Source organism: Dinoponera quadriceps, unplaced genomic scaffold, assembly GCF_001313825.1.
Source record: "Dinoponera quadriceps isolate SergipeBrazil2010 unplaced genomic scaffold, ASM131382v1 scaffold1471, whole genome shotgun sequence".
NCBI classification, from domain to species: Eukaryota; Metazoa; Arthropoda; class Insecta; order Hymenoptera; family Formicidae; genus Dinoponera; species Dinoponera quadriceps.
Window position 1 is genome coordinate 26701 of NW_014555591.1, and position 17168 is coordinate 43868.

The window sequence follows — 17168 nt, forward strand, 5'->3', positions numbered from 1 at the left end:
CGATTCGGAAAATAAAAGTGACGGACTATGAAATTAGGAGTCGTCACTGTCAGCTGAAATTCAATGACAGAGGACGAGCGCGGCGCGACGAGCAGCGCGCGCGCTTAAAATGCAGAAAGGCAAACGGTAGCGTGTCAAGGGCCGTCAGGTGGTCGCTTTAAAAGGGCTTCACAATGGCTCAATTCGGGACGAAAATCCGCGGGCTAAATCTCCCATTCAAATGCGATCTCAATCCCCTGCGTCAAACGGGGCCTAAGTAGGTACTTAGTTGCACATTTGGCTTGAAATTTGTGATAGCCCCCGCCGTGGTGGCGGTGCGTCGTGTGCACTCGCGTACGAGGCCGAATTTGCGATGCTTATCGGCACTTCTGTGATCCAAGTGGTACCTGGGCCGCGTCACGCTAATATCTCTCGAGTTTGCCCGCCCTTATGGTTACTATAATGTTACACGCTTCCTCCGCGCGACACGCGTGTCCATGCAAATATTTGTCTAATTATACGTAACGGGACGAGAACCGCGAATAAAAGTCTCTTGATAGAAGATTTTAATAAAGCTGAACTATGTAAATGCGTTTGATCATACCGATCTCGGATTTTAACGAGATAAAAATAAGGAAATTATAATGTATACAGGAAAACATTGCATGTTAAATTAAATATATTTCATATATCTCAAATAGTCCACTCAAAATTTTGTTTTAATTTAATATAAAATGAATATGTTGGAAAGTAAAATAAATATTATGTCAAAAATTAATAGAAAATTAATACGTTAATCGACATTAAAGTATAAAATATGTTATTTTAACACATATTGAATATCGATACAACACAAAACATTGAGACAATACAAACATTATGTATAACGTTTAACTATAATATAGATAACAAAATGTATATTGTATAACAAATACAAAATTATGTTAAACTAACACACGAGTATGTCAAAAATTTAACACAAAAATTTAAAAGACCGATTTTAATACAAGTGCAAAATGTTTTTTACTGCAGGAAGCTTAAAAAAATATAAACCGTTCAAATTCTAGTAGAAATTCCACATATTTTTTGAGCAGCATTATTAGACAATTTATTAATTTCCGTCTACATAAAAAAATGTATTTATGTTAAAATCAGTCCTTATTAAAATTTTCGTGTTAAATTTTTTACATATCCGTATATTAATTTAATATATTGTATTATGTCTCAATATTTTGTATTGAGTCAATTCAACGTGTGTAAGTTAAAATAACACATTTCGTACTTCAATATCGATGGGCAATTTTGCCCTAGAAGTACTCAGAATGAAAATCTATTAAGTTCTTATTTATTTCCTACGCAGTATTGTTATAATTACTGAGAATCCATTAATACTATTATATAGTAACTAGATAGGTGTCTAGGAAAACTGTATATATTCCTACCAGAGAATCGATGTAAAATTTAACGTCGATGGTATTACTATCGTCGGTTGTGTTCATATTTGTGACGTAATTAATTAATTGAGAATGCACGAGGATATCTCCGCGCGAATGCACAATATATCACTTTTTAGATCCGCGTATATCTCATTAAAACTGCATTTTTCCATCGAGCTTTTAATATCGTTAATGACTTCAGAGAAAGAAGGACTTGGTATCGAATTCTCGCGCTCCGATAACAGCGAGTTCTCGATTCTGCGGAGTTAAGCGGCGGGCAGCAGGAGTTTCGCGAGAACTTATCCCCGGGCGAGCTCTCCCGGTGTTGTTTTCTATCAGTGCCGACGAAACCTCCCTTTAAACACGCCCTTGCGTATACAATTAGCCGCGATCGTCCGCGGGAGTTCCGATTACGCCGACGGGAATAATTAGTTTTAATTGACCCGGCCCGTAACTTATCCCGCTCCCCGTTGACGCATTAAGGTCAAAGTTAGACGGCCCGCCAGGAGGTTTAGGTTTTGCGAAGCGCGCGAGCAGGTAAGGTATACACGTACTACGTGACACGGTTGGTAAACCCGAAGCTGCCTTTGTTAAGCTCGGATTCTGAGTGCCTTTGATACGTGTACTTGCACGCTAACTAACCAACCTAAGCTATCCATAGTGGTTGCCGGTACGTGGCTGTGAGCGACATATACAGGGTGTTTCTGACCGACCATGTTTCTCTTCAACCGAGGGGGATTCTCGGACGAGTCTCGGATTCGTTTCCGGAAATGACGGGGGAATCAAGGCAGAAAATATTTAACAAATGTCAGAGGAATGTTTGAAAAATTAGAAAATGTTGTTTTATGACGTCTTTCAGCCGTTTGTGTTATATTAATTTCTATCTAAATCAAATTCAATTCAAGATTTCACTGCTTATCACAATTTAGATATATTTAACCTATTAAATTCGAAATTGAGTTTGTTCTAAAACGATCCTGATAGAAATTTCATACATTTTTTAAGCAATCACTGGACAGTTATGTTAATTTCTGTCTAGTAAATGAGGAGTAAAATTAATTGAGATCTCAATCAAGATGTAACGCTTTTCCTGCAGTTACCGCGCACAAAAGATGCGCAAAATCTGAACTCATTTATTGACAGAAAACAGAACAGAATAAATGAACGAGAAAACTATTCAGTTGCTTAATATTAGACAAATACAGCTAAGCACGTGTCTATACGCAAACATATTTTTACTAGGACAACTGCTTCAGTCACAGAATATAAATCCAGCAAGTTTTTGCCCATTTCTAATTCAATATTGTTACAATTAATGAGATTAATGCATTAATACTAGACAGTGATCGAAAAGGTGTTTAGGAAAACTTCATATACTTTGTTTACTAAAGGTCTTTTTGAGATTAATTGAAAGAAGTACGGTAAGAATAAGCAAAGCGTTCGTTAAATCGTTTTGAAGGAAAACATATTCGGCTCAGGTATATCCTGTGTGTACCATGTGTGTGCGTACAGCTTCATTCAGGGACGTTGTCGCGCCATCGATGCGCCCCAGCAGAGATTTCCAGGAAGTTATGAACACTTGTGCAAATATTTGCCGAGCGGTTTCAATAGAAACGAAATTTCAATGTTATCGCGAGCTCCGTCTTATTCCGGTGGAGTCATCGTTAATCACAATCCCGCATTTAGGTTAATTAAGCTCCCTTTAGCATTCAATGACTCGAATACGTCGCGCGAAAATATCCACTTGAAAGTGCGCAGTGAAATCGGAAAGTTTCTCGCGATAATTCCCAGCTATATAACTCTGTACGATAAAACGCGTGATAATCGAGCTTGACGATCGAGAAATCACTCATTACGGTCAATGACGATCGACGATTAATTTGTCGTCGAGGCGAACAAACAGTAGTGGACAGTAGTGGACAAAGGTTGTCGTATTCCCTAAGCATAGTGATATATCAGAAATTTCGAATTTAGAATATAATTTCTGGATATACGTGTATCATATATGACTGACTAATTATTCCGTGAATCGGCAAGCTCCAAGAATGGGACAACCTTTCTGTCCACGACTGTAGAATTTCGAAGCTGCACTTATAACTCACATCGGTTGATCGATACAGTCAACATTTTGGTGAAACGGTAAAATGACTCACCGAATTCCGCTTCGTCTCGCATTCGGACGTCTGAAAATACAATGGTAAGCTGTTATCAGTATTGCGACGCGAAATTTATTATTAACGCGATGTAATTTTTATCTCGCCTCTCTCTCTCTCTCTCTCTCTCTTATTTATCTTTATTCTCTTTTGCCTTTTTATCATCAGTTTCTCTTAATGCGAATTGATATCGAGTTTCGATCAGTCCGCCATGATTTTTCGGCACTGCACATCTCCGCGCGCACGATCGAACGACCGCGCAAGTACGAGCTACGCGAACGCGATACATATCCAACGGGGAATTGAATTTCCTCGGTAATTTTAATGCCATTGTGGCCTGCCGAGGAGGGGAGGCTCCGGGACAGAGGGTAACTAACACAACCACCGGCTGCTGCACCCCTAACCATCTCGTAGACGCGAAATTTAGTTGTAGACGAGACGCGCAGCCACCCTTGCATGGATCTCGCCTCGAAATTGCTTACATGCTCGTCCTTGCGTTTGTTGCCGACATTTTCGACTATTCCGACAGTCGTTAGGAGAAGAGTCGCTTCTGATGAAAATATGGATTCCTATAGAAATCCATAGGAATTCAGGTGAATCCATACAGGATAATAAAAATCCATATAGGAATCCACATGGTCTGTGAAAATTCATATAAGAAACTACATGGATTCCTACCTAGGATCTGGGTGTAAGGCTTTTGTGACGGAAATCCCCAAGGGCAGCCATGAGATTCTATATGAATTTCCTACATGGATTCCCATTTGTTCTTTTTTCAACGGGAATTTTGTACTCGAGAAATCCTCTGCGAGCAATTAAAATTCCGCGTTAAAAATTCCATATTTCGCGATCGCACAAACGCGTTGTCGAGAGACACTGGTCTTGTTTTAAAGTTCAATCGAGGGTCCCCGCAATTTCTTGAGACATGCCACGGGGAAAGGAAGCTCGATCGCGGCTCCATTTTCGCGCATAAATTGCGGCCGGGCCCGCCGCTGATGGAGCTTTATTTCCGATGCTTAAGTCGAGCTCGGAAAAGCTGCCGGATACAAAGCCGAAGCGCCATAACCACTTAAGGAAGCTTTCGCTGGAGGCTCACGACGGAATCTGCGTCGCGGAGTAAGCGGATTTAGCCGCTGTTATATCTTTATAAATGGAACCGCTCGGAAAACCCGTGCGGAAACGCCGGCGGTCCATATCGCTCAGGGGATTTGCAAAATTACGCCTTTGTTGGTCGGTCGCGGTGTCGGGCGACGCGTCCCGCGGAAAATCTCTAGAAAAATCATCACAGCCTTCATGCAGCACCGGATGGAACGACGCGTAGCGGCGGATTGCGTGACGATTGATGATGTTCGTAATTGAAACGATAATGATCATTAGGCCGCGCTGCCGTGCGATAATTGAAATTAATTGACGCGCGAACGTGCCCGCGCGCACGAAAGAGGAACGTATCGAAGTACTTCGCACGATTTAAAAGAGATTCAAAGGGGAATTGTCGCGGAATTATTTTCTTCCTATGTTATGTATGTTATCGCTCCTTCTTCTCTTGTTTTTTTTATTTTTGAAATTATTGGGATGGATAGTCAAACGATTATCATCCCACGTTATGTTACATTAATTTCATATACGTTCTTTAAACGTATGCAATACGATTACGAAACGTTACGTACATTTAAAGAATCCGTATGAAACTAACATATGCTATCTGAGATGTTCTCAATCTTTCTGCTGTATACACACATGTATTTGTGATACTTCAACTTTTAATAATAATGAATTTTAAATATTTTGGTAGACAACGAGTTGACACCACAGATAAATAATAACGACTTACATTGCTATATATGAGAGAGAGACGATAACCGAAAATACTATTTACTTGCAAAATTTCTTTAAAGATATGATCTATCTGCGGTAAGATGCGTTTCCTTAGTTACCGACAAAATATTTATCGATATCACCACAGATTATCCATCTTGGATAAAGGCGTCCGGTTATCCGCGAATGACTAGAGAACTCTGACTTATCGACTATGCGAGAATTATCTGATAAAGATGTTCGATCAATTTTAGCCTATTTCATACTATGTAAAGTAAAAGGCACACGTTACGACTAATGTAACTTAAATTAATGTAACTAATTTGTCACTTGTCATGCATCATGGAAGAAATCATTTGCTTCTTGCATTTTTTGAATAAATTTCTAATTGATCAAAACAACCTAGATAACATAACGTTTACAGTAGGGACGTAAGACGTTTTAAGGACTTTTTAAATAAGACTTTTTAGGACGTCTTTAAGACATCTTTCAAACGTCTTATGTCCCGATTTTAGGCGTTATGTTACTTGGGGAACTGACGATTGCACATTCTTGGGAATACTACACCTGGTTTTTTTAGGTGTAGTAAGTTGTGAAATAAATACCACATTATCCCGTAAATGTTCAAAAGAGATGTTCAGATATTGTTCGAAAGAGCACAAATGTTCAAAAGAGATGTTCAGATATTTCTGGAACGAAGTCGAGGTTCGAGTCGTCTCTAAGTGTCTCTAGGATGTCTTTTGAACATTTGTTCTATATGGAATTGTAGACTAACCATGCGAATGTCAGCAGTTACCCGAACTCTCGTAAGGTCCTCGGTCTTCAATAACATCTTGTCTTCATTACGGCTTCCACTTGAAGATCACTAACCGACTTTTTATTCGAAAAATCACCGATCAAAGACACGTTTGAACTAAGAGCCTCGAGTAGGAAACAGGCACTAACATGATCACGTACCGACTACTCTGATTGGCTGATACGATTCCTGCTTGTTTAAACACTACAACACGTTTAATTACCGTTGAAGACAAATTTGTGAAATTAGCGATCACTGGTGTTGATATTTATGTCTCAAAATTATAATAATATTATAAATAACAATAAATTATTTGCTGATTAATTATATGCTGATATCAATGCATATCTGTTGGTGCTTCATTCTTCTCTGAGACCCTTTATCTTGAATCCGTTACGATCATTAGACCCGTTATTTTGTATTAAGGTGCCTTTTCATACTGACGCTCGACGCTTTTGTATATTTAAAATATGTCTGTATATTTATGTACAATGTTAGCCTAAAATAGGATAAGTTTATTTATTCATTAAAATGAAGTCGTGATATAATTCAAGAATGGATCAAATAATTTTTTTATTTCTGAAGTAGTATAACTCAAGGACTAATCAGCCGTATTTTTCTCTTATAATAAAACATAGGCAAAATTTAACAGGTTGTAACTTCGGCAAAAATGACGATAGCGAAATGATTCGAAAGTCATTTTAAAGTTTGAATTCTCTGCTTTTTAGGAATATTAAATTTATAACGTTACTGAGCTTTATAGTTCAGGTTTATTGAGATAAATGAAAAGTAGCAGTCGTTCAATTTTTTACTTTATATTTCAGTAGAGTTTTTTACATTGAAAAATTATTTGCATACAAATGTGATAAATATATGTTAAAAAAATAAACTTAAATTTTTTATTCATTGTTAACGAACATATAATTAGTTTACTCTGTAAGTAATCAAAGCTGAAAAAGGGTCATTTTTTTGCTTCAACATTAAATAACTGCGAAAAAAGAACATAATAATTTCAGAATGCGCAATTAAAAGAAGAAGACTTATGTTTTTAGTTGGCTTAAATTTTATATAATTTTCTATTTATGCAGAACGACTCGACAAACTATATTAGAAATTTTTACATTTTATCTTGGTTCATATTCGTATACATTTTATCTTGGTTCATATTCGTATAATATTATAAAAATTTATCAAAATTCAATCGAAAAATATACATGAAAATAAAAGACTTTTAGCTTTAAAATACTTCTTGAACTATTTTTATTATCATCATTTTTTTCCAAGTTATATAGTTTATTGAATTTTGTCCATTTGTCATGATCGAAAAAAAACTGATTCTTTTTTTTAATTTATATGCATATATAATATTTCCCAAAACATAAAATGATTTAACAGCGAGTGAAATAATCTTTTTATTTTCATGTAGTAAAAGAATATATCAAATAACCTTTTAATTGTTGAATATTGTATGGTAGGTCAAAAAGAGCTCTAGTTTAATGCTCTAGGTTAACACCAAACAGTCATCATATGACCCTCATGTGTTTGTATGACGCGGTGACATTTATATTCCACAATGTTGGAGAAAACTTCCGGGCCAGATAATCAATTATCCAAAGAAGATTATTTAATAATGAGAGCAAAAGAGGCTCTGCCGGTCGACATATATGCGGCTAAATCGTGGTTAATCACTGCGAAATCGTTATTTCCACATAGTGCAAAGGTTCAGGTTAGTACGTAGTTGTTATACTGAGTTATATATACTGAGTTTTGCTCCTTATTTTCTACATACATACCATTAAAAATGGGTAATAGTCGACCTGATTATGCTTTACTTTTTTTTTTTTAGTTTGAGGCTTATCACATTGAGAAACTATCAAAAAATGTAAAAGAGGCTGCTAAATGCTTCAGCGAAATGTAAGTGATGAACATGTAAGCTTCCACACATATGATCACATTTTAGCTTTTAAATATTTTTATATGTAAATGAGGGAGCATAGATTTCAGAATTTCCCGGATGATCGCGATATATGGAAAGAGATAGAAACTATCACAGCTTGTCTTCGTTCAGAACAATGTGATCCTGAAGCAGAATTTTTGTGCCAAATGTTTCAACATATCCCGCAGGAGTTACAACACAGATTACTTGTAATGACGGCTGATCACAGTGAAGATACAATGGAGCATTGCAAATTGTTGCTCTTGTTATTACGTAGGTTTCCTCAAACAATTGCAACTCATGGAGTATGTATCTCAAACACACAAATCTGAATTTGTTTGTACTTATCTTTCAGAAGATAATTTGTGTTATTATTTTAGACACGGTTGGTGGAAACATTATTAACAGCAGAGAAACATAGTCACCCAGGCCGGGCAGTGAATGGTTTCAGAAGATTATTAGCTTGCGATGCATTGCCATTGCTCGGTACAGCTCCAGTAGAACTGAATACTCGTCTCAGTTTACGATTGCTGTGTAAAGCTATAGAATTTTACTTAGCGTATATACAACAGCCGCAAGATGCACAAATACAAAATCCATGGGACAGGCTTTTCCAAATTGTAGAGTTAATGGGCAAGAAATTAGGATGGGAGTTAAGCAGCCTGTTTTCCATGCCTTGGAACCGCGAGGTATACAGTGAAAAATTGCAACAATATGCTATTGCACATGCTGCAGTTCCCTCTGATGAACAAGTAGTCAAGCAACTACTGATGTGTACAATTGTAGTATTATTGAGGCTACTGAATGAGCACACCATTCTTATGAGCAACGATGAAACAATATATTGTCTTGTAGAAGCTTTCGGGGAAGGAATACATATTCCTGCAGGTAAGATAATGTCCCTTTACATTATAATAGTAATTATAAATTTCATATATTTACATCTTGTATTACACAAACTAGAACCCAAATTGAAGAAACGAAAACGTGAAGATAATGGAGTAATAATAACCAGTGACAACGACTATAGTGGCAATGGTTTAGCATTGGCAGTAAAATTATGGGACATGTTGCATAGTACAGACCATTTGCAGAGAGAAATAAGTAAACTGAGTCAACAATTACGGCTGGACGCCTGGTTAAACCTCTTTCTAACAGATTTGGCTATGTACAAAGGTTTACATCATGAAGTATTAGCCAGATTATCACAGGAAAATTGCAGTTTATCTGTTAATCTTCGTTTGGCCGGCACAAGTTTCTTTTTGAAAGATTACAAGGTGCATTACAATTGTAAAATTGTAGAATTGTTGATATGTCATAAAAAAAATCTCTGTAATATTTCCTACCAGTAACATATTTCCTTCCAGGTCATGTTGGAGCATATTATTTTAGTAGCAAGTTCTTTACCGGTTGCACCAGGCAAGGTGTCTTACAATTTAACGGTTCCAAGTATGAGGCATTTACATTATTTGACTCTCGCTCGTTATCCTATTTTGCAATACTGTTGCAGATTGCTTCTTTTAGCGATAAAGGTAATCATTCTCTTTTTGACATAATATATTTCTTTCATATCCGCTTCATGAATATATGGTCGATATAAATTTAGGATAATATTTCCTTACCTGGAGGCGTTGGGGACCTGGCTATTGGACATTCATTGGTTCTAATGCAAATGGATTGGCCACTGGAAGCCAGTACCTTGAGTATAATCACAGAGAGAATTATCAGTCGGGGAAGTTTAACTTACCCGTTGTTCCAAGGATATATTATATGCGTAGATATTTTAGAAGAATTAATATATCTGTGGACCGAACATGGACATGGAATATCGTTGGATATAGCTACAAATTCGGGAGTATTACAAAGTACATATATAATAACACTTTTTCTAATGACATATTCTTTAATGACCTCTTTTACTGACGTCTTTAATAACTCCACCTTTAATGCGTCTATAACACATTATACAAATAAAAGAAGTAAGGATGAAATTATTCTAGATCGGCGCATCAGTACTCGTGGTGCTGACAAAGGAGTACGTGAAGAAATCAAGCAAATCATGCGTCGGCAAGCCGCACGGGACGGTATCGATTCTTTGGATGAATTATTACAGAAATTTATTGTCAACGAGAAAAACGCCATCCTGCATACCTTAATTATCCAATGATTACACTTGGCTTCGCATCAATCATTATCGTAGATCGCATACGATAGGAATTTATCATTTGAAACCATACATACATGTCAGATTTGTGATTCTAATTTGTTTTACAAGTTGCACTTAATAGCAATAACTAATATTTTGTAATTTAGAAAATATTTTTCAAAACATTGTACAGATTTATACAATTAAAGAATGTGTCATTGTTTATTGTAAAATCCCATTTTACATCTTAAATGAAAACAGAAGACCGCGTTGTCCGTCCGCATAATTTACATTGAAATATTTATATTAGTTTATATTAATAACAAATATAAAATAAAAATTTTAATTTTGAGATTTGAATTAAGTGTACAATTTTAACTTATCTCAATCAACATCAACGTTATGATATATACATATGAAATTGTTAAAACAAATTTCTGTTAACATTCTATCTTTGAATCTTTTTTACGGACGTCTGTAAAAGTATGCTGTTATTTCTTTTACATACATTTTTAACAATAAAAAATTGATAACTGACAAATCATATAAAAGTTAATCTAGATAAAATACGATTCTTAAAATTTCGATGAATCATCTGATCAGTANAAAATCATATGTGATTTATCCTCACAGTACATGAAATAAGTTAGTTCTCTTGCATGCCACTACTTGTACTTTGATAGAATAAATTTGTAAGATAAGCCGAAGGTTCTCCTTTTTAAAGAGGGGAAATTTGTGATAGCTTTAATCAAAAGATAAATAGATAACGTAAATAGATTCGTTAAAATTACTATAAATCTTAATTAGAATACGTGTACATTGATGTGCATTAGCAAAGAACAATTAAAGGAATTAAAGGAAAGGAGTTTTCGGCATATCTCTCAGTTTATACTATTAAACGCGAGTGACGACATGTAAAGAGATCTAAATAACACAGGAGATTAATCATGGATATAATTATATACTACATTATGACTATTTTATGTATATATCATATACTGATTGTTATATAAAGTTAATGTAGCACAAATAACTCTCTTGTTAAGGCTGTTTAGAATTACAAAAAAATTCATAATGAGTACATATAAACAACTTAGTATATGATCCTTGAGCATTCTATCTGATGTAAACGCTCAATTGAAGGGCACTTAGAAGTAATACTTTAATCCCGGGCATAAAGGAAGCTATTTGACTAAAATCTGGTCCTGATACCAATTGCGTGTGTAATTCTAATCCTCCTGTATAATTGCCACTTTGAATCATCTGTGATATTTGATGCAATCCTTGCAGAGTATTTTGAGATAACTGAAAAATATGTGTATGATTTATAAAAAGTAATATATATTGAACAACACTGACTTACCTTATTTTCTCTAAGGCAATCATATAGCACCTCCAGCTTCTTCGACACATCTTCTAGTTTCCTTTTGATTTGCTGAGGGAAGAAAACACGAAAACAAGTTTGGAACGGTAAGAAATATAATATAAAGTAGTCGATATTAAAAAATATCACCGCGTGATACGACGCATTAAGAGCCGAAGTACTCACCGGATTCTTCGCGCTTTCATAGCACTGATTTTTCAATTCGTCCAATATCGTTTTTAAATGCACGTGTTGCTCGGGAATAGGTGCTTTAGGTTTCTCAGGTTCGGCCACCCTCGCAGGCATCACAGGTGGTAGCGATTCCATCGGTTTGTTGAATGGTGCAGTGGCCGGCACGTTTTGCCCGTATTGCAGATTATAAGATGCGTGAGGATCTTGATAGAAATTGTCTTGAGCTAACAACTACAAAAGTAAATCGTATTAACGACATTTGACTATATTTACAGGTATACACACGGCACAACTATGAATAAAACTTACATTCGGTTCTGGCTGACTACTTCTCAACGGATGCATAATTGGATTCTGAGTTTGAAATTCCGTTTTCGGCTGGAAAAAATATAAATAATTTATCTTGAATTTGTTTTTCAGATCTCTCCTTGCACTTCTCAGCCATTTCTAGCAGTGGTGATCGGAGCTCGTCTATGGCACCGAAAGTAAACAAAAGCTTTCAATGTAAAGCCCAACAAACGCACTGTGCAACTCTTGGAAGTAGCTAGTGCGGAAACTCTCAATATATGATATTGACGAGATAGACAAAATATATGAAAATATTTTCCACTTTTATACGGTTTTATGAGGTATGTCATATAATATACGAATGAATGGCAAGAATCTGCGTGACACCAGTCTCAAAGTGCAAAGTAGCATGAAGACTTCTTTCCGCACAACACACTTATTAGTTCATATCATAGCAATGTACAAACGTTACATCACGATCAGCTGAATTAATCCTATTAATTAAGTGTACAGGTAACAAGGAGAATAACAATAACGGTACGTAATCTATAATCATTATAAACGTAGTACTCTCAATGTGCGAAATCGGCTACCTTGACGCCTGTATCTTTCGAGTGCTTCGCCTTCCACTTCCTGGTACCAGCGTGTTCCGCAGACATTTCGTTTTTTTCGTATAGTGCAAGTACTGGCTACATCATTTTAATATATACGTACATCAGTATTCAAATGTAATTAGCTCATCCGAACGACTCTGTGGGTGTGTGCGCGCGTGCGTGTGTGTGTGCGTGCATGTGTTTGTAGTCGGGTAGTGATTATCGGTCGGAACTGAACAGTGTAGTCGGATAAATTGACGATACACATGTATCTACCTGTACTCTAGAACTTTTCCCGATCGGCGGATCGTTCCATCCGGACGATTGCGGCGGGAACTGGTACATATTCTCGTTCCCGTACGCTTGCGTTGGCGGAGGTGGCTGGGATCTGGCAGGCTCGTACATCTGGGTCTGGGGCGTACTTTGCAACGGCGACGTGTTCGGCTGAAGCGGCTTGTAGGGCTCGGGTTCCTTAGGGGTGTTCGTGAAACTTGGCGGCTGGCTGGGAGGATAAGCGGCGCCTGGCATAGGGACTTGAGGTTGATAGGGATTTTGCGGAAGGTAACCGGGAACGGGTGGGACTTGCTGAGGATTGTAAAACTGATTCTGCGGCGGGAAGCTGCTCTGGCCGTACGAAGGTGTGGACTTCACCGACGGATCTATCAGATACTTCGATCTCGACTGAGGTCCGACACTGGACGGTCTCGAGCCGCTCAGACTGGAACCCGACGTAGGCGGAGGCGGTGGTGGGAGCTGAGCCGCTGGGATCTGATTGTAAGGATGCGATGTGGGATATTGATCGTACATCGTGGACTGCGCCTGAGGCTGAGGGAGAGGCGGTGGCATTCCGTATGGTTGAGACGGCTGGGCCGTAAATTGACTCGTGGTGGACCCGTAAGTCTGCTTCAGCGGAGTCGTGTTCCAGTTCTGCACCGGTGCTATATGCTGTTGTTGTTGCTGCTGCTGCTGTTGCTGCTGCAATGGTTGCTGCAGCTGCGAACTGTATGCGTTGTGCGAGCCCTGCGACAATTTTCGGTCGTAGTAGTTCTGGGTCGTGGGTTTCGCGACATGTCTCTGTTCTTGTACATAGCCCAAAGCTCTGCACAGGCGGTCCCTCAGCATCGAAATCCTCTGCTCCTGGCTGTTCCCGAGATAATTCAAGGCGGCTTCTAAATTGCCCTCCGCCGCAAGCATCTCCGCGTACTCGGACAGTACAGCAGCGATTTTATCCTCTATCCGAATCTCTCTGATACCTTGGAACTCCAAAGCCTTCTGCATTATCACTACCAACTCCACCACTTCTTGAATATCCGTGTCGGACACTTCGATCAGCTTATTCAAATTGCCGGAGCAAATGTAACAGATTTGCGCTTGATTTTTTAGGTTGTGCCCACTCGAAGCCAAACGATCGCCGAGCATATCTATTTGGAAGAGATTTATGTCATAAACGCGAGAATGATACAAATAATAGTGACAGATTATTTTCTTCAACATCGATCCTTACCGCATAAAGCAGGTCGTTCTTGCGCATTGGAATGTGTAAATATGCCAACCAATACCTCTCTCCAACAGCGAAGGGCACTGTTCTTGACAACCTCTGTCCAATTCTCACTAACTAATGAATTAATGAGAGAATTTAATGGACCGGAATGTTCTGAGAAGTATCTGTACTGGGTGCGTGCTAGTAGTTCGGGGCCAGCGGCCATCGAGAGGATGATGGCGTCGGCGTACCTTTTGTTGTCAAAGCACAAAGATACGGCTGCTTCGATGTTCCCTAAGAGGACGGCTTGAGTGATAAGGCCATCCTCATCTAGAAAGCAATACGAGTTTGATCTATTAGTAAGTTCTTTCTGTATTCTTGATGTCAAATTTATCAGCGTACGTGGATATTACGTACCATCGGAAGTATTGATGATGTAAGTACTGTCCGTAGGTTTGCTTACCACTTTCTTAAGATGTTCTTGCGCAATAGCTTCAAATGCAGCACTGCCGTCTAAAACATTCCCGTTCAGCACCTGAGACGAATAAGAAAGGCATAATGTTAAGATATGTCGTAACAATAATACAAACATGACATTAAAGAAAATCTTACATTATTGAGATTAGACACGCCTTCTGTAATACTGTTTACATCATCCTGAGGTACATACTGATTCAGTTTGTTATTCATTGCGTCAATATCGTAGCCCAATAATTCCAATATATTCTTCGTCACGTTTTCACCAAAATATGCACAAACGCAGCTCCAGATCTTCTTGGTATGATCATCCTGAGACCTGTCTATCTTTCCTTTACAATAATCACTATATTGTTCAGTTTTCAATGTTGCTTCTAAGTTATCGGAACGTTGAATAAGACTGGGTTGTGTGATTACTTGCGATATAATAACTTTTCTGTTTGAGTTTGCTGGTAAATTCGGATCGGCAGGTAAGTTCTCGAAAATCACTAATTTACCACCAAACTGAAAATGGTATTGTCTTCATCAAACAATCATTGCTTTTCACTATAAAATAAACTTGACTGTCTATTGTCAATGTAATAATATAAAAATGAATTAAAGACTCACTCCGAATGATGCTCCGAATGGCCTCTTTAACCATTTGGGAGCTTTCGTCAATATTGCTGTTTTTTCAGTTTGTACCGTAGGCGGAAGCTGAGTAAAAGGATCCATTCCTGGAAACGAATCTACTATTTTGCTGGATGTCCCCATAGAGGTTTGTTGTTGTCCGCCTAATAAGGAGTAGATGACAGCATAACCGTCAAAACTGCTGCTAGCAATTAATCCTGGATGTCTTGGACACCAAGACACATCAAAGTTCCATTGTTTCGTTTGCGCCAACTCACATATCACCTCACCATTCTGTATTTCAAAATTGTTAGGTAAAATTAAGCCAATTTTTATTTATATGTTTTAGGAGAGATCAATGCACATTTGTGCATACCGGTGCATCTGAGTTAGGATTCCAGCACAGAATTCTGTTATCTTTGGCACAACTCAAAAGTAGATCAGAATCGTGCGGATTCCATGCAATTGAAAGAACACCACGTTGATGATTCTGTAATGTCTTCAGAGGAGACATCGCAAATCTTAAATCCCATAATTCAATGATAGGAGACTGGTCATCTTCCGATGCTAAGCACAGTTGTGTTGCAACATCAGGATGCCATTGAACAACCTTCCAGCGCACCTATAATCGAAACATAATTGTGAAATTTTTCCAATCATGTTCTTATATATTGCAGAAGATAAGCGAAATTATACCCTTGAATTTGCATCTGTCAGTCTGATTATTGGCTCATTTTTTCTCAAGTCCCATATAACACAACATTGCGAAAATGTTGACGCGAGAATATGTTGTACTGTAAAATAAGAGTAACATTAAATATCAGAATCAAATTTCGACGAGTATTTATTTTCAAAATAAACATGTGATTAATTTGATCACGATCCAGCATAAAAACCTTGTTTGTTCCAAGCAATATACTGGACATCTTCCAATGGCTGACTTCTGGAGCCAGGTGTCATAGGTGTGTTTGTATTAACTACATCCCAAATATAAATCTCACTTTCCGTAGCACCTGTAGCTAATAGATTAGTTTGGAAAGGATTGAAATCCATCGCTCTGACAGGACCAGTGTGTCTGTCAGAACTGCTTATCATGCAATTAGATTCCTGGGCCAACATTGCTGAAGCAGAATAAATTTTTATCATGCCATAGTCACAACCTCCAACAATTATACCGGCAGGTTTATTTCCATAGGGTCCCCAAACAATCTTGTGAAATCTAAATCACCAATCAACAGCATAAAATAATAAGCATAGTATATTGAATAATTTCAGTGTTATATCAGTAGATTATAGATACCTATGATCACTGGGAATACTGGCTTTAAGTTCCATTTCATATCCTGGCTGTTGAAGATTCAGAGAATATAGATCCAAACTAGCAGAAGTACTAAAGCTTGCGTCTAATTGTTGTGCCGCTGTCCCTGTAGCCAGCATGATGGGATGTTGAGCTGGCGGGGACCATGCTACATTCACATTCTTCAGCAACTCCTTGATCTTCATCTGTACACAAGTTTCATGTATTTGAGGAACAACATTATGCATCACAAGAAATGAACGTTTCTTTCTTGACAGCATGATGTATTACGATACAAAAAACCTCGAGTAACAGGATTTAATTGCATAAATATAGCGGAGATGTTGTCATAAAAAGCAGCCGACAGTACGGAAATTGGAACTCGGCTATTCGTGATTAAATTTATCTCGAAGGATCGCGGTGATACCGGTAGTGTCTTGCTAAACGATGTCCCCTCACCTTGGCGTATTTAGACTGCGGTCAACAGAGACTTTATATAAAATATTATGTGGCGAATTTGCCAAGCCGCAACCACCCGTCAAGTCTTCCAACGTGGCGAGCTGCATGCGAACCGACGCTATCGCCCTCCTTGGAACAATTGTTGTATT

General features: G+C 37.9%; 2 protein-coding genes across 3 annotated transcripts; one reads left to right on the forward strand and one right to left on the reverse strand.

The window, feature by feature from the left end:
* Positions 1 to 7698: 7698 nt before the first annotated feature.
* On the forward strand, positions 7699 to 10621 carry LOC106744765 (integrator complex subunit 10). The gene is made up of 8 exons (XM_014619785.1): positions 7699 to 7905; positions 8026 to 8093; positions 8177 to 8420; positions 8496 to 9003; positions 9079 to 9392; positions 9483 to 9647; positions 9722 to 9980; positions 10116 to 10621. Exons 1-8 carry the CDS (start codon positions 7753 to 7755, stop codon positions 10280 to 10282), a joined length of 1878 nt encoding a protein of 625 aa, XP_014475271.1. The 5' UTR covers positions 7699 to 7752; the 3' UTR covers positions 10283 to 10621.
* Positions 10622 to 10873: 252 nt separating this feature from the next.
* On the reverse strand, positions 10874 to 17125 carry LOC106744766 (protein transport protein Sec31A). 2 transcript variants are annotated; one of them, XM_014619786.1, is made up of 15 exons: positions 17020 to 17125; positions 16564 to 16766; positions 16160 to 16482; positions 15960 to 16057; positions 15640 to 15885; positions 15264 to 15557; positions 14790 to 15158; positions 14595 to 14712; positions 14202 to 14507; positions 12974 to 14118; positions 12698 to 12793; positions 12126 to 12194; positions 11811 to 12047; positions 11625 to 11696; positions 10874 to 11566 (listed from the first exon to the last, which is right to left on the reverse strand). In XM_014619786.1, exons 2-15 carry the CDS (start codon positions 16764 to 16766, stop codon positions 11378 to 11380), a joined length of 3765 nt encoding a protein of 1254 aa, XP_014475272.1. In that variant the 5' UTR covers positions 17020 to 17125; the 3' UTR covers positions 10874 to 11377. The 2 variants fall into 2 exon arrangements, with proteins under 2 accessions (XP_014475272.1, XP_014475273.1); XM_014619787.1 differs by lacking the exon at positions 12698 to 12793.
* Positions 17126 to 17168: the final 43 nt, after the last annotated feature.